Consider the following 21,920-nt stretch of genomic DNA (forward strand, 5'->3'; position numbering starts at 1 on the left):
ATATAAAATAGGTCTGGGAGTATAGCCCAGAGGTAGTAGGGCCCTGGGTTCCACCCCTGTAGAGAGAATTTCTGTGCAGAGGCAGCACACCTGTGAGGCAGAGTGGCATGAAGGAGCAGCAGTGGGGTACAGTCAGAGGATGGGGTGCTTTGAAGGAAGAGGGAAGGATGATACCAAAAATACAGGAAGGAGCAAGCCACGGAGGCCCCGTGGCTGTGGAAAGACTGGTTTTTCTGTCATCCTGCGATCAGAAACACTGCGGTTAACCAACATGTAGAGTTATGTTAGGTTTCAATCGGCAGGTTTATATTGCTGAGGTGAGGCCTGTCTGATGGAATATTGAGCTGGATAACTTAAATAACGTGGCTTAAAACAGGGTATGCATCTCTGCGACAGAGGTGGAGTTGAGTGAGGAGCTGGCCACAAAGGATTACCAGACCTCATAAGGCAGAGAGCCATTCTGTTCCAACGGCAATACAATCATAAAGAATACCCAGTTCAGGAGCTCGGAAGAGCTGCTACCATTTTCTATGTCATATTTAAGCAAAGTAGGATTCTCAAGAAACAAGACTCCTCTTTCATTTCAATATAATTTGCAGACCTAAAAAGTATACAAAAACCATACAAGTATACTAGCTAAACATTATTCTATACTATGAATGTATAAAAAAGTCCTACATTTGTCTTTTAATTCCTTGAGTGATGTAGCTCAGTGGTAAAACACTTTCCTAGGATGCATAAGTTAAAGAAAAATGTGTCCTCTTAAGGATGCTTTCTGGAAGTTATAGTTACCATTTACATTTATATTCCATTGGCCAGAACTTAGCTGTATGGTATAAATGCAAAGAAGGATGGGAAATGTAGCCTTTTTTCTGGGTAGCCATATGTCCAGCTAAACATAGAGAATTTTACTACTAAAGATGAAAAGAAGCTGGGTGTGGTAGTACATGCCTGTGATCCCAGGATTTGGAAGGCTGAGACAGGAGAATCATAGGTTTGTGGTCAGTCTCAGCACTTAGAGAGAATGTTTCAAAATAAGATAAAATAAAATAGTTCTGGGGGTGTAGCTCAGAGGTAGAATGGCCCTGAGTTCAATTCCCAGAACCACAAAAAAAAAAAAAAGAAGAAGAAAAAGAAATATAGAGATACTGAGGATAGGCATGGTGGTGTATGCTTGTAATCCCAAAACTTGGTCCTCCACAACCCAGTGAAACCCTGTTTCCAAATAAAAAAAAAAAATTGAGCTAGGGGTGTAACTCAGAGGTAGAATGCCTCTGGGTTCACTCCCCAGTACTAAAAAATAAATAAATAAATTAATTAATTAATTTAGAATAATTAATGATCTGTATCAAGCCAGATGAATAACTCTACTGTAGAGGAAATAAAAATATTTATTATTATTATTATTATTATTATTATTATTATTATTATTATGTGGTACTGGGGATGGAACCCAGGGGCATTCTACCTCCGAAGTCCACCACAACCCTATTTTTTATTCTTTATTTTGAAACAAGCTCTCACTGAATTGCAAAGGACCTCACTAAGTAACTGAGGCTGTCCTCAAACTGCAGTCCTCCTGTCTCAGCCTCCCAAATGCTGGGACAAGCGTGCACAACCAAGCCTGGCTGAAAGGTTATATTATTAAAGAGTATGTGTGGCCGGGCGTGGTGGCACACGCCTGTAATCCTCGCACTTGGTAGGCGGAGACAAGAGGATCGCAGATTCGAAGCCCCTGGCTTAACAGACCCTGTTTCCAAAAATTTAAAAAAAAGTATAAAATAGGTCTGGGAGTGTAGCCCATAGGCAGAAGGTCTTCCAGGAACTCCAGTGCCACACACACACACACACACACACACACACACACACACACACACACAAAAAGAGTATGTGGAACACTGGATTAACTACTAGGGCTTTGTTTTGAGTTTTGATGCTGGGGTATGAACTCAAAGTATTCTAACTCTGATGGACACCCACAGCTCTTTTTGTATTTTTTTATTTGGAAACAGGGCCTTGCTAAGTTGCTAAGGCTGGTCTCACACTTGTGATCTTCCTTGTAATCCCAAGTACTGGGATTACTGGCATGTACCACCATGCTCTACAGTAGTAGGGTTTTATTTTATTTTTTATTTATTTTTTAATTTGGTGGTACTGGGGATGGAACCCTTCTACCTCCGGGCTACACTCCCAGACCTATTTTATATTTTATTTGGAAACAGGGTCTCTTAAGCCAGCGAGGCTGCCTTCGAACCCGCGCGATCCTCCTGTCTCCGCCTCCCAAGCGTGGGGATTATAAGTGTGGACCACCACGCCCAGCAGTAGTAGGGTTTTATATCCCCAGAATTGTTCTTACTCAGACAAGCTTTTGCTGTGACCCCAGGCCGTTTCCCCTGCTCAGCCCTACCATATGTCCTGTTAAAATCCTACTCGTCTTTCCAGCCCCACTTCGAATGCTGTATCTGTGGAGTTATTCCTGAGCCTCCCCAAAGGGCTAGAACTTGGCCCTCTAGAACTTCACATATGCAGTTCCATGGGCTTTGGCTTTCTGGACACAGGCTGCTTTAGGTCTTTGGTAAAGACTGGGTACTAGAGTGTAAATTATCCAATAAATAGGACAGAGCCTTTCCCAACTTTCTAGACATCACAGTGTAGTAGAATGCATTTAATATTTGCAAATTACATTGAATAGTTAAAGAAAGGATTTGCCTATGTGAATGGAGCAAGGGAGGAAAACAATGTGAAGTCCTTCTACCCTTTTAAGGGAAGTGTTAGTGCACCAAGTGAAACTTCCGGCGAATGCATTGCAAAGCGTGATCTTTGCTAACGTTGCAATTCCTCCTTAGAGGCCTAATTTGGCTTGGTCTGCATTGCTGAGCAAACATTGGCTGTTTCTCATTTCCCAATTCTTCCTAAAAGCTTTGCTAACACAAGGAAAGTAAAATGTTAAAATTATGACAACGGACAATATGAAAGCCACGAGCAATATTAATATCAGCTCTCAATGTAACATGCTCATTCTGTGTCTAGCACATGCTACGCGCGTCCTGTCTTCGCTCCCCTGTCATCTTTCAACAACCCGGGAGGCACCTTAATCATCTTGAGGGGATGGAGGGATCCAGGTAACCGCAAGGTTGGGATATCCCTGATCATATGACTCTGTAAATATGTATATTATTTTTTATCATAAAACTTCATATAGATCATTTTCACCCTTCAAAAAAGTCTCCTTTGATAGGTAGCCCCTGATATTACCCTTTTTAAAAAAAATATATGCAACAGAAACCCTTTTTATAAACCATTTATAATTCGCTGATAGATATAAAATAAAATCTCTAGTTATTTGTGATATGCTAATTTGTACAGCCCATATTTGTGGGATCAGGTATTTTAGAAAATAATCCCTATTAAATAACCTGTCTTTTTTCTTTTTGGTACTGGGGATTGAACCCAGGTGTGTTCTATCTCTGAGGTATACCCTCAGCCCTTTTTATTTTTTTTGAAATAAGGTCTCAATAAGTTGTTGAGGGTCTTGCTAAGTTGCTGAGGCTGTTCTCAAACCTGTGATCCTTCTGTCTCAGCCTCCCAAGTACTGGGGTTACAGGTGTGCACCACACCCTTGGCTATAACTATCTTTTCTATTCACCAGTGGAAGAATTCATTTGTAGTTGTGCATGGATATCTTTTCTTAAACATAAGTGCTATAAACATATGGGTTTCTGGTAATCAATAATTAAAGATAATAATATTAGCTTTCATTTCATTAAAACAGTGTATCATTTCTTTTTCTTCTCTTTCTTTTTCTTTCTTTCTTTTTTTTTTTTTTGTTGTTGTTGCAGTGCTGGAGATTGAAACCAGGACATTCTATCTCCAAACTACAGCCCAGCCCTGTTTTTTATTCTTTATTTTTGAAATAAGGTCTCACTGAGTTGCAGGGAGCCTAAGTAGCTGAATGCTGGGATTACAAGCATGCGCCACCACGCCCAGCTAAAATGGCACATTCTTTCTACTAGTTAAGAAAGGTAATTTGTGTATTATGTGGTTAAATGGATTCCACTGTTTCATATTTGTCATCCTAGATTTGGTGACCTCAAAATATGTTGTAAATGTTGGTCAAGTCATAGATTCTTAGGCCCTATGAAATTAGGACCTATGTAGATGGAAAGTATTGGATCTCATAATTTGCAATGTTCTTGTTTTCCTTTGGCTTGCAGAGGCCAACACAAAGATACCCAGATAGATGCCACTTTTTTCAGTTTCTGAGGCCAAACTTCCTGTTGGATCACTTTAGACGGGAATTCAGTGTGCGCAACCTGTCCACGCTCCCGACACGCCTGCGGCCCTCCATTTCCTCTCCTCTAGAAACCTTTCATCTCTTTGTTCTAAACATGTTAACGTTTCTCTCACTCTCAAACCACTTTCTTAGTGCTGCCTTCCTCTTTAGCGACCCCGTTTTTCTTCCTTTTTCACATGGGCAAAGAGTCTAGACAGAGTGACCTATCTGCTTCTGGTTTCTACCTTCAACTAAACCACAAAAGTCCACAAAACCATGGCCTTTCCCACCCCTATCCCACAGCGAAATCTAAAGGAAAAATTTCACTCCTTTGATGGCCTGTTGGTCTTGAATTTGACATTGTCGGTTCATTCTTTCTAGTTTATTTTGTAGTCTTCTCTTCCAGTATTCCTTATTATTTTTTTTAATTGTTATTTTTAGGTACTGAGGATTGAACCAAGGGCCACGCTACCTCTGAGGCCCCCAGGGGCTAGGTTGTTGAGAGCCTGTCTAAGTGCTGAGGCTGGCCTGGAACCTGCGACCCTCCTGTCTTTGCCTCCCAAGTACTGGGATTACAGGCCTGTGCCATCATGCTTGACTCCATTCATTCTTTAAGTTATATTTGGTTGTTTTCCCAGCTTCTAACTTGTTTTCACTGCTCTTCCCACTATACATTTTTCATAGATGGAGTCTACCCACTGTCATAAATTTCATCTACCACATGATGGGATAAGACACTTCCCCGGGGCTATGAACTTAAATATTCACGTGATTCATGGATGTCTCTGCTTTGCCTCCCATTTGCCCAAACTTCCTATTTCTAAAACAGAGCTCAGCATCTTCCCTTTCAATCAATCCTCTCCTTAGAGTGAATCAGGTGAATGATTAGCCAGCCACTGAAGCCCCAAAATCTGAGAGTCCCCATAAGCTCCTCTCATCTGTGAATCTACTGACCTGGTAAATATTCATCTTATTCCTTCCTCTCTGGCCTTGCTTATTACCTATCTCAGGCTCCCACTGTCTTCTGCTTGGACTAGTTGAGTCGTTTTCTGACACCTGTGTGGGAGACCTCATTTTCATTCTCAGAATGCTACCAGTGCTCTCTTTGTAATATGAATCTGACTATGCATGTCGCCCCTCACCCCCCCCACCCACCCCCCCGCCCCGCTAAGGGTCTTCAATGTGTCCATGGATGCATTCCGGATTAGAGGCTTGGCTGTCAAAGGTGTTTGGAGACTGGTTCTCTTCTGATTTCTCTAGTTCCAACTCTGAGGCTTCGCTTTAAAAGCAAGGCCTTCTTCCATCTTCCCTCACTTCTTTCTTTAAGAGAGTTGATCCAGATGTCGTGGTTCTGCACTCCCATTGCAGCCAGCACACTCTTCTATCACAATCCTCTCATTGCAGTTTTTAAGATGGTAATTTAATATTCTATTTCAGATCCCCAGGGCCCGAAAATATATATACACAATAAGCACCAGTATAACAATAACGAGCTCCTTTACGCAGAGTTGCCAACGTGGCAAATCAATAAATGAGAATAAAAAAATTAATCTGTGCCTCCCCGTCGGGGAATCGAACCCCGGTCTCCCGCGTGACAGGCGGGGATACTCACCACTATACTAACGAGGAACTGCACAACCTCCTGTCTTCTGATAGGCCTTTTAGCCTGTTCTATCCTTCCCGCTTCATCAACAGCCAACCAGACATTCTTTTGTAGCCATAGCAATTCCCACCGAAGTGGAAAGGAACGAAAATGGACACTTGGTCTTCCCACTCCACTTCTCACCATTCCCTCAGCCCACCCTCCCTCTAGCCAACCCGGCTTGGGAAGGCCCTCGGTGCCCCCGCGCATCCCCTACCCGCGCATTCCCAGGAAGCACCGCGCGCACGGCCGCGCTGCACCACGGGATTGGTAGTCCCCGCGCGCCGCCCCCGTCGCCGCTCAGCCTGGGCGCGCCTCGGTTTCCCGGCGTGCCCCTCGAGTCCTCGCCTTCCTCCGCCGCGCCCCGGGCTCCGACTCCCAGTCCCGCGGCAGAGTGTCGGGGAGCGGACGCGGAGCGTGGGGCCGGCGGCGGAGCCATGCCGGAGGTCGTGGATTCCTGCTCTTTGGCCTCTCCGGCCTCCGTCTGCCAGACCAAGCACCTGCACCTGCGCTGCAGCGTCGACTTCGCTCGCCGGGCGCTGATCGGGACCGCCGCGCTCTCCGTGCAGTCTCAGGAGGACAATCTGCGCAGCCTGGTACGGGGGCGCGCGTCCCGCTTCTCCCCGGCCACCTCCTCTCGCTCCCTGCCGCCCCCTCCGCGGCCTCCTGGATCCACAGCCCTCTGCCCCGCCCAGCGCCTGCTCTCCAGACCCTACGCATCTCGGCGTCCCCCGCCTCAACCCGGCGCTCCCCGTAGCACCCCGCCACCCTTCCCCTGCCTAGGCAGCCCTTCCCAGGGGTGAGGAGACGGCGCCCCATCCCCCATCCCCGGTACCTCCTCCCCAGGGCCCGGCACGCCCCAGCGCCCCATCCATTTCATCTTTGCCCTGGTCCCTCCTTCTGCAGTAATCCAATATTCCAGCGCCAACTCCCCCGTGGCCTCTCCATTTTCTCCGGCCGCCAGAGAAGCCCCTCCTTCAGGCCCCCAGACTTCCCCCAGCCCCTAACTCTGTCCTCAGTCCAGTTCCATGGAGCTCTCAGGTCCCGTACCCGTTGATCCCGGCTCCCACTCTTCAGCCTTTTTTGCAGCCAGTAGGTACGCAGGTTACCACCGATTACCGTATTCTCAAGGCTCTTAGGATTCCCAGCCCCCCGCCCTTCTCTCGGCCTGGCTTTTAAACTTCCAGCCTCTGCACCCCAAGTCGTGGTGCAGCTATTTTTCTTTAGGATCCTTTATTACCTGTGCTTATCACGCTTCGTAATTTAAGGACGGGTGGGACGCATTCAAGCTTTAGGAGCAAGTAATGACTGTACTTCATAGAAAATATGCACTTCTATCAAACTCTAACCGTTCAAATAAAGATTTGTTTAGATTCGTGGACTATCATTCAATGACTTTTTATGTACCATATAACCTACATTCTGTGGTCTTACGCTATCTGATGGTATTTGGACTGTACTTTTCTCCTGAAGAATTTCATAGGAGAGCATTTTGGAAATAAGAGGGAAATGAAAAGACTAACCATATTTAGCCTCCTTAAACGGGGCAGGATAGCACACAGTGTATTTTACAGTGTGGTATGATGGTATCTGCTTAAAGCAAAGCAATAAGTCATTAGGTCAGGTATTGAGGAAGGAAATGTAGGGTCAAACAATTGGGCAAAATTACAAGTGGAAAGCTGGGCATGGTGGTGCACGCTTGTAATCCCAGCATTTGGGAGGCTGACGCCAGAGGATCGCGGTTCCCAGACAGCCTCAGCTACTCAGGCCCTTCGCAACTCAGACCCTGTTTCAAAATAAAGAATAAAAAATAGGGCAGGGGATGTAGCTTGGAGGTCGAATGCCCCTGAGTTCCAACCCCAGACCCGCCAAAAAAATTACAAGCGTCGATAAAAATTTGTGGGTTTTGTGCCTCTTTTTCCTACTTGTGTAATATATCTCTATTTTGAGTTCATTAATATGAATGAGTAAAGCACTTACTCTTTAGTATTGATATGCAATCACCGAAAGTACTGCAAGAAAGAAAAGCAAAAGCATTAGAAGGAAGAAGGTAACTATTTCCTTGTGTATTGCACTTTGATCTTCTTCAAATACCTTATTATCTTTTATTGCACTGCCAACTTTACCCCAGCGGGGCTGAAGTTAGTTTCAATTTCAATGCATTCTCTGCTTTTATTAAAAGAAAGTGAATTTGGCTAGTTCATCGCCTCTTTATATGACCTTGAACTGCCTTCTGATTTGTTTTTTTAAAAAGCTTTATTCTATTAGTAAGCAAGAGCCAGGAGGCCTAAATTTGGAAAAGAATGTCCCAATCTAAAACTTGTCATTGTTTTTACATTCCTCACATCTAGAGAAAGGATTTTTTGAATCATGATTTCTGGCTGGCATGTCTCTTCAGTAAATTAGAGTTATACTAATGTTAAGATTTGTACAAGGGAAGAGGAAGGTTATTTGTAGTCCACAGTAACATCTGTTTATAATTATTTGCATATTTATGATAATAACCTGAGACCAAGAGCTTGGTCTTAGTTATATTCAAGTTAGCTTGTTTTTTTCTCCCACTAGATTAGGAACTCTTGAGTGTAGGGACTGTGTTTCATATCTCTATTATCAGATTCCTGGTATAGCACCTGGAATGCAGAGGACACTAAAAAGTTTGATTAAAGGATCAATTCCACTAGTTGGCTGCACTGATAATAGTGCCAGCTGTGTCTTAAAGGTGAGGTGGCACCATACCACCTGCCACTGACAGTGAAGACCTAGTGGGCATTAGTGTTGGGTGAGGAGACATTGTGCTTTCTTTAACACCCCATTCTTAGAGTCCCTGATGCTGGGGAATCTCAAAGGATCCTCTAGGAAGACTGACCTACTTCCCAGCTTTCTAAAATCCATTTTAAGTTTTTGTTTATTTACACTGAAGTCTGGTCCCCAAAATTTATTGTAACATTCAAGCATTTGTTTCTTTTATTGCAGTTTTCAATTTTTCTCAAGTGTCTTAAAGGTGGGTTAGTGTTATGGCCAAGATCTTCCAGAGTAAGTGATAGCAGCCAGGAATTCAACATGGTCTTTCTGACCACCAAGCCTCTGCTCTTTACCCAGTAAACATCTGAGCTGAGACTCAAAAGAGGTTTTCTTTTTTGGTTTTGGTTTTAACATGTAAGCCTGTGGTGTACTGTATCACTGCAGACTGTCTATATAACACAAAGAAAATATAGACTTAATATGAGGCATAAGGCTTTCCTTTTTCAAACCATGGTTTGTTTGAGAAAGAATTTGAGACTGCTTATAATAACATGCAATATAATAAGGTAAAATAACTAAGAAATTTGGAAGAAGAGAAATAAAGATAGGAAATAAAATACATGGTATTAGGCCCTACGCACATAAAAAGAAGTGGGCCACAAAGTTGAGATGGAACATCCCAGCAGCCTTTGACAACTGACCAGCCACTCAGCAGTACAACCCTTTTTGGTGTGTTACTCAAAGAGGATGCTATGATAAGAAGTTACTGAGTAACTATTTAAGATATAAACCATATATTCTGAATATGCAAGTGCAGAAGTTAAGCCAGTTCTAGTTAGAGTAAGGGTAGCCATTGAGATACCTCCAAGAGAAAGTAACCTGAAAGAAATAATTGTCCATTAGAAGGAAAATAGATGATGCTCATAACAAAGTTGACCACTCTTTAAATAAATAAGAATAAAAGAAAACTAAACCAAGATGGAAATTTCTTCCCAAACAAATATTATTGGCTTCAGAGAGATGGGAATAAAAGTTAGTAATAGCCCCTGTGACTTTTTCTGCACTTGGTCTCCACAGTTAACTAATAGAAAAAAGAGGTAACTAGGAAGTTTCTTGACAATCTAACTTCTAATGCATTTTCAGGCCAGAAGTCAGGGAGTGGTTAAAGGCTGCCAGCGGTGGGGAGATGAAATAGAAGGGAGCTCTGGCAGTCCAGATTCTGACCAAGGGTGGCCGTAAAAGGAAGAAAAAGCAAACGTGAAGGCAGGCTGAAGAAAGAGCCTTCTGACTGGCTATGTGGGATTAGGAAGTGAGATAGTTGTGGAGTAGAGCGTTTCAAACCTTTGATACCTTGAGGAGTTTCGTTGAACAAATCGAGAAATCAGGAGAGAGCTGATTCAGAGGGCATAGATATCGTGGGTAGGGGATACAACTGTAAAACCAGATTGGTGGTAGTCGTCTGCACGGAGATATTAGTTGAAGATGTGGGCAAGAGTAAGAGCTGGGGAGTGAAGAACATGGTAAAAGAAGAAAGAAAAAAAAAGGAAAGGACCAAGGCCAGGACTTTGGGACATGTCAGTATTTAGGAATTGTAAGAAGGGGAGAGAAGCATTAGACAAATTAGGAGAACCATTTATGTGTGAGGGCAGAGAAGCCAAGGAAGGGTTTCAGCCAGGCGGTGTGCTCCACAAGACCTGTGAGTAGACAGTAGGTCAGGGTATGGGGCTGCGGGAGACCTCCTGGACCAGGAAGACGGCCCTTTCAGGATCAAAGGGGCTAGACGCCAGACTGCAGGGAAGAGGAGTGATGAGGAAGCAGAAGGACCATCCCTAGATTGCAGTGGGTAGAGGATCAAGTGACACTTTAAAAATAACACGAGAGGTTTGTTCAGATTGCTTGCTAACAGTTTGGTGGCACAGAAAGGCTGAAGATCCTAGAGCAAGAGATTAGTAGAGAGATAGCGAAAGGGTTTGGCTTTCAGGGTGCAGACAGGGAATTATTGGGGTGAAAAGCAGTCAGGTCATTTATTTGTAGCTACTCCTTTCTGCCCCAAGCAGTTCTTAATTGACCACAGGGAATATGTATGGCCCCCCAGACCACTATAAGGTCATGAGTCATGTGATTCGGGTTGTAGTACCAGGTTGAGCTTTTTCTAGTTAATAGGGATGCACAGTATGCTTATTTTCCTAGTAAGAGCCAAGGTTTGTTTTAATTTTTGTAAATTTTTGCAAATTAAGCTGTAGGCGTTTATATGAAAGTACACTGTAGGATTTGGACTGTATGGCTTCTAGGAAAAAGTATATAGTGGGATACTGAGTCAGGGTGAAAGAAATTTAAGTTATAGGTGAAGATTTTTTAATAAGTCTCAGGAGACAGAATTAAAGACATTTTATTTTACATTGGCTTTTATTTAGATCCCCAAATTTATGTGACTATCTCAGAATTACCTCATAATACGTATGCAGATCTTAGAACCCTGAAATTTCCAGGCAGCTTAGGTTCTTATTTTTAAATGTTATTTCTTTTTTTGTTTTTAGGAAGCTTGGATTCTTGAGGGACAAACCTTAGTCTAGTTTTTTATTTCACTCTGTATTTTACTTTCTATAAGCAACAGTTTTATAATCATTTTAGTTAACTTATATCTAGTACTATTTTCTGATGTATAAAACTATTTTCTTATTATTTAAAAACATTATTTTTATTTAGGTTTTGGATACAAAAGATCTTACAATAGAGAAAGTGGTGATCAATGGACAAGAAGTGAAATACACTCTTGGAGAAAGACAGAGCTACAAAGGATCACCAATGGAGATCTCTCTTCCTATCGCTCTGAGCAAGTATGAATGTGTTCTCTTTCCCTTTCAGTGATGAATAATGGCAAAAATATATCTTAAATAACACTATATATATATGTGTGTGTGTGTGTGTGTGTGTGTGTGTGTGTGTGTGTGTGTAGTAATTGGCACGCTATTGTTGATCTGTTCAGATTTAATTTTACACTGCAAATTATGTCCTTAAGATACTAAAAAAAAATGTTGCATAAAATACTCGAGAATCGAACTTTGGATAACTGTGACTTTAGTTACTCATCATTTTACTAATGTCTAGAGTAATGATGGGACATGCCTTCTTAAGAAGGCAGTTCAGGATGGCCTGGGGAGCTGCACACTCTACATCCCTTGCCCCAGAGGCCAGCTGCCGCTGTTGTTAAAGTCATTCTACTAACGGTAATGCCAGACAGGATGTCAACCATGTGCCTGCCACTCTTGGGATGAGTGCTTTAGAGGCATTCTTCAATCCCCACAGTAATACAGTCTGTACTTTACAGATGAGGAAAGGGAATTTCAGAGAAAGTAACTTATTTGAGAAAACAATAGACAGAATGGTCATATGTGTGGAATATGTCTCAAACCTAGATACACTGGAGAAAGGAAAAGGGGTGAAAACTATTTGCCTAGAAAAAGGACGCTCTGTCCCCATCTTCCCAGGGCCAGTGTTTTCATGCCTTCCCTTCCCCTTTAAGAAGAAGAAAGGAAAGCCGGGCGTGGTGGCGCACACTTGTAATCCCAGCATTCGGGAGGCTGAGCCTGGAGGATCGCGGTTTGCGGACAGCCTCAGCTACTTAGTGAGGCCCTCCGCAACTCAGTGAGACCCGGTTTCAAAATAAAGAATAAAAAATAGGGCAGGGGGTGTAGCTCGGAGGTCGAATACCCCTGGGTTCCATCCCCAGACCCTCAAAAAAAAAAAGAAGAAGAAGAAAGGAAAGGCCCAGGTATAACTTGTGAGGAGGATGTCACGAGCCACATTCTGCTGATGACAAAGCTGTGGCCTGCCGGCGTCAGCCGGGTGCCCAAGTTCACAGCAGCTGTAGAATGTGGTAGCGTCAGCTCCAGCCGGGGCTGTGCAGCTGCTCTCCAAAGCTCTTGCTATCTGCTCATCGTCAACGCTTCTGAAATTAACTGGGGTGAAGGAGCAGTTACTGTTTTCTCCAAGTCTACCAATAGATGAATGCTTTTGTAAAATGCAAAAGGTATGAATTATTAGGAAGAGATTAAATATACGCACACTTTTTTGTTAGATTCAGCCGACAAAAAGTGAGTCTGCACATTTCTATACACTCCCTCTTGGTTTCTTGATTTACCATTGTCACCGATCAGTCACAGTTTGCAGATCAACACTGCTCTTCATCATACCCCGGCACCCGCTACTGGTAGTCAGAGTTCCAGAATTATGCTGGTCGCGGTAGCGCGTGCTTTTAATCCCAGTACTTGGGAGGCTGAGAGAGGATTGCGTGGGTTCGAAGCCAGCCTCAGCTACTTAGTGAGTCTCTCAGCAACTCAGTGAGGCCCTGTTTCCAAATAAAATATAAAATAGATCTGGGAGTGTAACCTGGAGGTAGAAGGCCGCTGGGTTCCATCCCCAGTGCCACACACACAAAAAAAGGTTCTGAAATGATTTCTTCCACTTCTCTGCTGTCATAAAAGACTAAATGGTATCACAGATGCACAGCGTGTCACACTGTGGGGCACTCAACTAATACCAGCTCCCATTGGGTCCTCATCAGCCTGGTAGAGGGGAAGGATCCACAGGCTGGCATCCAGGTAGGAAAGAGGAAGCAAACGTACCTGTGATGCAGTATCCCTAGAGCTCGCTCTTAATCAGTACCAAGACGTCGTATGATATTGTTTATAATAGGCGCTGTATGGATTATGCATTTGAATTTTAGTGAGATAGAATTGTACTCTGACATATTTACTTGTTTCATTTACTTGTTTCATACAGGAATCAAGAAGTTGTTATAGAAATATCTTTTGAGACATCTCCACAGTCTTCTGCCCTGCAGTGGCTCACTCCTGAGCAAACTTCTGGAAAGGAGCATCCGTATCTCTTTAGTCAGTGCCAGGTAACGGGTCACAGAGTGATGTATCATACAGAAAATCCCCAGCTCAGGAAGTTAGATGAAGCAAGATGCACAAGGATCTTATGAACATGTGGGGCTTACCTAATCTTAACTTATATTGTAAAAACCATATATTCTCATTTGTATCTCTTGCTGTTAACACATTCATGTATTATTTTTAAAAATGAGTGTCATTGAGTTTGGAGACAGTGTACTGAAATTAAAGAACCCAAGTCTTAAGTTATATTTACAATTCCCACCGCTTAACATAGAGCCTGTCATAGAGTGGGAACTTACTAGTCCTAAGATGCCAGGAAAAGATGAAGAAAATAAAAAATATATGTACCGATTATGAAAAATGCTAATAGTAAAGAAGAAGAAAGTCAAAGATCAAATTCCTTTGCCTCCCAGGAGTGGACACAGGCCTATTTGTAAACAGGACAGATTAGAAAACGGTAGGTTCTCTGGGCATTCTTCATGATATTTATCACAAATTGATGCAGAGAAATACTTTACAGATTATAAGAATAAAAATATCTAGATGGTATTCTTTATATGTATTTTCTCTTGTTTCATGTTTTCACTTTTTTTTTTTTTCTTTTTTGCGGTACTGGGGATGGAACCCAGGGACATTCTACCCCTGAGTTATACTCTCAGGCTATTTTTAATTTTTTTTTTCTTTATTTTGAAACATGGTCTCACTGAGTTGCAAAGGGCCTCACTAAAGTAATAGCTGAGGCTGTCTGCGAATTGTAGTCTTCCTGTCTCAGCCTCCCAAATGCTGGGATTACAAGCTTGCACCACCACACTGGGCTTCCTGTTTTTACTTTCAAAGTTTGCTGCAAGATTGAAATGTCAAGACAATAGTAGCATTTCTTAAGTTGTTTTCCTCAGAACACTGATGTTCCATTAGATATTAATAACTAATCAGAGAAAATGGGATTTATGTTACAATAAATATGGGAATTAGACTCTTTCTTCTCGCCACTCCCCCCCACCGTTTTTCTTTTTCTTTCTTTTTTTTGGGGGGTGGGGTGGGGGGTGGTGCTAGAGATCAAACGCAGGGCCTCATGCATAGGAAAGAGTTCTACCACTGATCTATACCCCAAGCCCCAGACAGCTTTCTTAGAGCCTTCGGAAACCTAATGTTTCTAGTGACTCTCTAACATAGGAATGTAATATGCTGTGGTTTACTACAGAGCCCTTTTTCCTCAGGGATCTTGAGAACCTCTCCCTGGGCACTACTGTGACATAGAGGACAGAGTAGGAAACACTGCTTAAGCCTCATGCTTCAATTGAAATTTGAGGGTTGACCATGGATTAAAAGGGAAAGTCTGACTCTTAAATTCATAAGTAATTTTGCAACTTTAAGAAATCCCCAGGGATGAGAGATGTATCTTGTGTGTCTGGTGGGGGAGGGGTACTGGAGGTGGAACCCAGGGGCTTTTCTACCTCCCGGCTACACTCCCAGACCTATTTTATACTTTATTTGGAAACAGGGCCTCACTAAGTTTCTGAGGCTGCCTTCAAACCTGTGTGATCCTCCTGTCTCAGCCTCCCAAGTGCTGGGATTACAAGGGTGCGCCACCATGCCCAGCTGAGACATATTTTTATTTTGGGAAGAGAGTATATCCAAGAACAGTACTGTGATTTTAATTATTTCTTAATGACTTCATTTATGATAAATGGAAATAGCTCTTTCTTTTTCTCTCCCTCAGGCCATCCACTGCAGAGCAATTCTTCCTTGCCAGGACACTCCATCTGTGAAATTAACTTACACTGCAGAGGTAAGCATTGCAGAATTACATGATAAGTATAAGATGTGGTATAAATGATACACTGTATAAAACAATTCTATTTTACAACATATACTTGGAGCTATAAGTAGAACCTTTAAAAATAGCCTTCAGTATTATAAATGCATCCTCTGGCCATGTAAACATCTATGTAGGTAACCTAATGGGAATATATCACATACTTGTCTGTATACATTTCTGACTTATTCCTGTTTTAGATATTGCTAATCTTTAGGCCGGGCGTGGTGGCGCACGCTTACAATCCCTGCGCTTGGGAGGCAGAGACAGGAGGATCGCGCAGGTTCGAAGCCAGCCACGCGCGCTGGCTTAGGAGACCCTGTTTCCAAATAAAAATGTAAAAATAGGTCTGGGAGTGTAGCCTGGAGGTCCAGGAACCCCAGTACCACCGGGGGGGGGAAAAAAAAAGATATTGCTAATCTTTTGGAGGAAAGGAGACTAAAATACTGAATGCTAATCATAATTGATTTTTTAGAGGGGAGTACTGGGAATTGAACCCAGGGGCATTCTACCTCTAAGCTACACCCCAAGCCCTATTTTATTTTTTAGTTGAGGTTGGCTGAAAACTTGCGATCTTCCTATCTCAGCCTCCCAAATATTGGGATTACAAGCATGCACCGCCACACCTGGTTTAATTTTTAAGGCTAGAAACATTTTACTTAATGAAATTCTACCTGAGATATGTATAAAAGGACCTCATTCTGAATCTTTGCTTTACAGGCAGTTTTAAACATTATAAGTATCATAAAAGGAAATGGTTATCATTCTCACTTTAAAAAAGCAATTCAGAGTTCTGGACCTAAAGGCAAGAGTTGAGAATGTCCATTTATTTATTTATTTATTTATTTATTTATTTATTTTTAAAATTGACATTGAGCTGGTCGTGGTAACTCATGCTTGCAATCCCGGCATTTGGGAGGCTGAGACAGGAGGATCATGGTTTACAGCCAGCCTCAGCTACTTAGTGAGGCCCTTTGCAACTTAGTGAGACCCTGTTTCAAAATAAAGAATAAAAAATAGGGCTGGGGTATAGCTTGGGTAGAATGCCCTGGGTTCCATCCCCAGACCCAGAAAAAAAAAAAAAAAAAAAAAATTGACATTGTGCTGGGCTCAGTGGTGCATGACTGTAATTTCAGTACTTGGGAAGCTGAGACAGGAGAATTGCAAGTTCAAGGCCAGCCTCAGTAATTTAGTAAGACCCTGTTTCAAAATTAAGAATCTCCAAAAATGAAAAAAAGAAAAGAAAGGAAAAGGGGTCTGGGAGTATAGTGTAGCTCAGAGGTAGAATGTCCCTGGGTTCAAACCTCAGTGCTAATAAGTGAGTAAAATCTGACATTTGCATGATCAAAGTTTCTATAAATCATGCTGTAGCCATATAAACATGTATCTAGGTAACCTAATGGGTAGATTTGTCAGAATGTATTTCTAACTTAATTCCTTTTGTAGGTACTGTAATGTTTTTTGGAAAAAAGTAGACTAATTTACAAAGCACCATCCCAGAGGCTGGACCTACTTAGACAAAGCAGAAATATTGAGAGCAACCTGTACTTATGGGGGCTTCTTGACGCTTCGATCATCCCACACTGAACCACATCTCGTGTAGTGCTAGGAGACATGCTTGGAGGGATTCTGGACTCGGGGTTCTGGACTCTACCCTCAGGAGCCTTGTGACCTTGGGCAAGTTTTACAGCATCACATTCTCAGTTGTCTCACATGTATAGCCTATGGCCACCTAAATTAAAGAAGGAGCTGGACCTAATTACGTCCTGAATGCTGATTACTTATTGCTGGTTCAAGAGTTCCTTTTCTGTTCCTGCCTCAGTAAATGTTTGGAGTCCCAAGCCGTGCAAAAAGAACATGAAAGTTGAGCTCGTACTGGAATGTATGCTGCTAGATCAATGATATCGGAGATAGTCCTTTATTCTGACATTTATTAGAAGTAGAACTTTCGGAATCACAGGGCTAGGATAGAACCTATGGTTTATCCCATAAGGACCTTTTGCGTACAGATATCCAGAGAAAATTATTTCACAGTTCTTGTTAATACATTTTAGTTTCTCACAGTTTCTATCATTAAAAGTACTATTTGTAGCTCTAAGTATATATTAAAGGTAAAATTGTCCAAAACTGCATTCTCTGTTCTACTTTTGTAGCATTTATTTCGGAGGTGTGGAGGGGGCAAAGGTGGCGGCGACCATTGCCAGACATGGTGTTAGAGTCTTCACTTATTTTACTTCTTAAAGCAAACATATGGAGTTTGCTATATTTAGTGAGGAAAATTGAGGCTCAGGAAGGTGGTTCGGGCAAACCCCCACAGTGAATAGGTGTCAGAACTGGGCTTTTAATCTTAGCTTCCACAAACACTTTGCTCTTAGTAGTCATGGAGGAATAGATGGATTTCACATTCATTTGTAAAGACGCCAGTTTTGTATATTGCTAATTCTTTTTACAAAACTAACATGTGCATGTTTTTGAGTTCGTAGTTTACTATATAAATAGAAAAGAAGGGAGGCAAAGGATTACTTCACATGTGTAGTTCAATACATACATTTATAACTAGAAGTGACTTTTTCTCTTGATTAGGTGTCTGTCCCAAAAGAACTGGTGGCACTTATGAGTGCTATTCGTGATGGAGAAGCACCTGACCCAGAAGACCCAAGCAGGAAAATATACAGATTCAGCCAAAAAGTAAGATCATAGTGTCTAGATTTCATTTTAATTGATAGTGAATTGCAAATAGCTTTTACGCATTTGGAGAGCAAAGTAGCTCTTGAACATTTCAAATTTTACAAAGCAGTTTTTTGTTTTCTTCATTTCATTTTCTTTAGTACTTTTAGAAGATTTCATTCCGCTTAAAGTTTTGCATTGAAGTAATGTGTTGCTGGACAGGCATAGTGCCAGTCTGTTTTTCCTCATTCCAGTTGCTAGCCAGCTTCCTGTTCCTCTAAGTCTGTACACTTTTGCCCACCCTGGAACTATCTTGTGGGAGTGTGGCTGCTGAGAGTATTTAAAATGAAAGAGCTACCTTACCCTGGGGAAAGTACTATGCTACCATCCTGCAGATTAAAAAGAACTGTGTTAACATCTTTTAAGTTAAGATTTCTCTGTAGCTGGTAATTGGACTTGTATCTTTGACCTGTAATAAATAGAATGTGCATGTGTGTTTGTATATGTTTGTATCTATATGCTCGTGTGCATATTTTAATAACTGATCTTACAATGGACAATTTTGCTTCTACCCCATCTTCTAGAGTTTCTAAGCTCCCAGAGCTTTGGGGTCCATTCACGCTGGTTTAAAACATAAAGAAATTTTTAAAATAAAAAATGTTTTAAAAGTCAAGGACAAGCCGGGCGTGGTGGCGCACACTTGTAATCCCCGCACTTGGGAGGTGGAGACAGGAGGATCGCACAGGTTCGAAGCCAGCCGCACTGGCTTAAGAGACCCTGTTTCCAAATAAAAAGTATAAAATAGGTCTGGGAGTGTGGCCTGGAGGTAGAAGGGTTTCCAGGAACCCCAGTACCACCAAAAAGAAAAACAAAAAAAAGTCAAGGACAAAAACATAAGGGTAGAAGCACAGTTGCTTTTTATATATTGTTACTTAGAAACATTTGAAAATATTTGGGAAATATTTGAGAAATGCTTATAACTTATGTTTTTAGACTCTGTGCAACCATGGTTTTTGTATATCAGAAGCTTTCTTCCAGGAAGTAAAAGGGAACTAGATGTTTTGAAATGTTACATCATTTTGAACTGCTTCATCCCTTAAAAATGAGAATTACTAGGGAAAAAGGGGAAGCAGGGGGAGGGGGACACTAAGTACTGTGTGACTATATGCAGTTGTCAGCATGATCCATATATGTTGTGAGACTATAGTGCACCAATAAAAAAACAATTGATTTTAAAAAATGAGAGTTATTTGAGAAGTACAAAGGGAAAGTAATCTGTACTCATTTTTGGAGATTTGAAAGGGAATTTACTTAATTTTAAGCATGAATTTCAAACACTAATGGAAGCATGTGGTGTGTATTTGCTCCCTGTAGGTCCCGATACCCTGCTACCTGATTGCTTTAGTTGTTGGAGCTCTAGAAAGCAGGTGAGCTTTTGAATGCAGTATGAAGTTTGTGAAAAGACTAAACCCTAGGCATCTTGAATCTCTGTCGGGATTAGTGGCTAGATCATGTATATATTTCTCAAGACACCAAACTGACAGCCCCCCAAAATTTAAATTCATTATAAAATACAAGCAACGCATTAATTTTAAACTAAGAAGTCTTCACTGCTTGCCTCTTAGGTTCTCCAACTATTATAGAATGAGCATGCTTTTGTCTTTAGTTTCACGTATGGATTCTGATGGCAGCTTGACCGAGACACTTCTCGTAATAGCCATTTCTGCATTCTGGGGATGGTAAAACCTGCCTTTCCTGCCTCCAGTGGGAAATAAGCGAAATAAAACATAAAACAGCACCTGGAGCAGGCTTATATCATTTAAACTCTTCTCCCCATGAACACATGGTCAGCCCAAGCCCAGATGAGTAATTCACCTTGAATTTTTTTTTTTCATAAAGCTTTTTAATTTTGCAGGCAAATTGGCCCAAGAACTTTGGTATGGTCTGAGAAGGAGCAGGTGGAAAAGTCTGCTTATGAATTTTCTGAGGTTGGTCACATAGTTATCCTTTTAAATACTTGTGGGTGATGATACATTTAAAATTTGGGCATGGCCAGGTGTGGTGGCACATGCCTGTGATTCCAGTACTTGGGAGGCTGGGTTGTGGCCAGCCTCAGCAACTGTGAGGCCCTCTACAACTTAGTGAGACCTTGTTTCAAAAATAAAGAATAGGGACTTCCGGGAAGATGGCGACCGAGAAAAGCGGGGCTTAAGAGTCCCGCTAACAACCAATCTCCATTACCACAAAAAGAGCGCCTTTCATAGCCAGAAAACACCATCACCAGAAAAACAAAAAAAACCACCAGGCTCTAGAGAGAAAGCGGACTGAGAACAGAGCTCAGGGCCACAGAGGAGACACACGAGCCCAAGGATGCGGCAGCAGCGCCATACTGCCGGCGGCAGCGGCGAACTCAACGGACGGCTACAGCAAGCCAGGTGAGCCGCTGCGGAACAGCCAGGCGGGATCTTTCGGCGCAGACAGCATTTAAAGCTCCCAGTGGCTGAGCTCAGCACACGCTGCAGGGAGTCAGAGTGGAAATCAAAACCAGAGAAGAAAAAATACGCCAGCCTCATGGCCGAGGGCGTGGCAGAGGCGCCATATTGCCACCGGCGGCGGCAGCAGCAGAGAATTCACCGAGTCCAGTACAGCTACATCTGCGTACTCAAGAACAGTGAGTCAAATTGTGGGCCACAGAGGAGAAATCGCAGTATTGGTCCTCCTGGGACTTGACCCAGTGAGGGAGTGGTGGTGGCAGAGATATCACACCATAGGAGAACGTGCAACCTGGCACCCCCCATAGTTTAAAGCAGCCTCTATCGACTCCCTGGGTCGGAGACTCTGTGATACAACCCAGTAAAGGAGTAGTGGGGTCTGAGGTAATACAGACTCGAGATCCAGAGCACCTTAAGTGAAGCCATAGTGACCCAAGGGAAGAACCCAGAGAAGGCACAAACCTCCGAAATCATGGGAAAGAGAAATAACACTGGAGTAATGAATGTGCACAACCCCACAACATCAGAACCTGATAAAACAGAAAATCAGAGATTTCTAGAAGATCAAATCAGGAAAATAACTGTAGAAATAATAGAGGTGCTTCGAAAAGAACTCAGAGAGAGCCAAAAAGAGATAAAGGATGCAATTAATGAAGTAAAGGCCTCAATTCAAAGCACAAACAACCGATTAGACCACATGGAGAACAGAATCTCGCTCTTAGAAGATGAGCAATCCAAAAATGAATGCATAGTTTCTAATCTAGAAAAAAATATCCAACAGCAGGAATCTGACATTGAAGAAATATGGGCCCATCTTAAGAGAGCTAACCTAAGAATAATTGGAATAGAGGAGGGAAAAGAAAGTGATACCAAAGGGATCAACAATCTCTTCAAGGAAGTAATAGCAGAAAATTTTCCAAATATAGAGCAAGAGGTTGATATACAGATCCAGGAAACCTATAGAACTCCCTTTAGACAGGATCGGAGAAGAGGATCCCCACGCCATATAATTGTCAAAATGACCAATGTGGAAGCCAAGTAGAGAATCTTAAAGGCAACAAAAACAAAGGGCCAAGTGACATTCAGAGGCAAACCAATTAGAATCACTCCAGACTTCCCAAACCAAGTCATGAGAGCCAGAAGGGCTTGGAGTAACATATTCCAAACTCTGAAAGAAAACAACTTCCAGCCAAAAATTTCCTATCCAGCAAAACTTTCTATCAAATTAGATGGAGAAATAAGAAGCTTCCATGACAAACAGAAACTGAAGGAATTTATGTCTTCAAAACCAGCGCTAGAGAAAATACTCAAAGAGATTAACTACAAAGAAGAAATAGGTAACACTCACCAGAACCAGAGAAACAAGAGTTTCCATCCAACAGACAACTAA

At 42.3% G+C, this 21,920-nt stretch overlaps 1 protein-coding gene across 4 annotated transcripts in view; it reads left to right on the forward strand.

Annotated features, from left to right (window-relative positions):
* Positions 1-6,352: 6,352 nt before the first annotated feature.
* Positions 6,353-21,920, forward strand: part of LTA4H (leukotriene A4 hydrolase) — a gene marked incomplete at both ends in the record, with an annotated part of 37,751 nt that continues 22,183 nt past the window's right edge. For 3 of the 4 annotated variants that reach the window (XM_080706140.1, XM_080706141.1, XM_080706143.1), the window contains 7 exons: positions 6,353-6,511; positions 11,364-11,494; positions 13,440-13,560; positions 15,276-15,344; positions 17,955-18,059; positions 19,413-19,465; positions 19,954-20,026. In XM_080706140.1, coding sequence (XP_080562266.1) covers positions 6,353-6,511; positions 11,364-11,494; positions 13,440-13,560; positions 15,276-15,344; positions 17,955-18,059; positions 19,413-19,465; positions 19,954-20,026 — 711 coding nt within the window. The remainder of the gene's footprint in view (positions 6,512-11,363; positions 11,495-13,439; positions 13,561-15,275; positions 15,345-17,954; positions 18,060-19,412; positions 19,466-19,953; positions 20,027-21,920) is intronic. The other variant, XM_080706142.1, reaches the window with a different exon arrangement.

This window comes from Muscardinus avellanarius (assembly GCF_963383645.1).
Source record: "Muscardinus avellanarius genome assembly, chromosome: 11".
In the NCBI taxonomy this organism is placed as follows: domain Eukaryota; kingdom Metazoa; phylum Chordata; class Mammalia; order Rodentia; family Gliridae; genus Muscardinus; species Muscardinus avellanarius.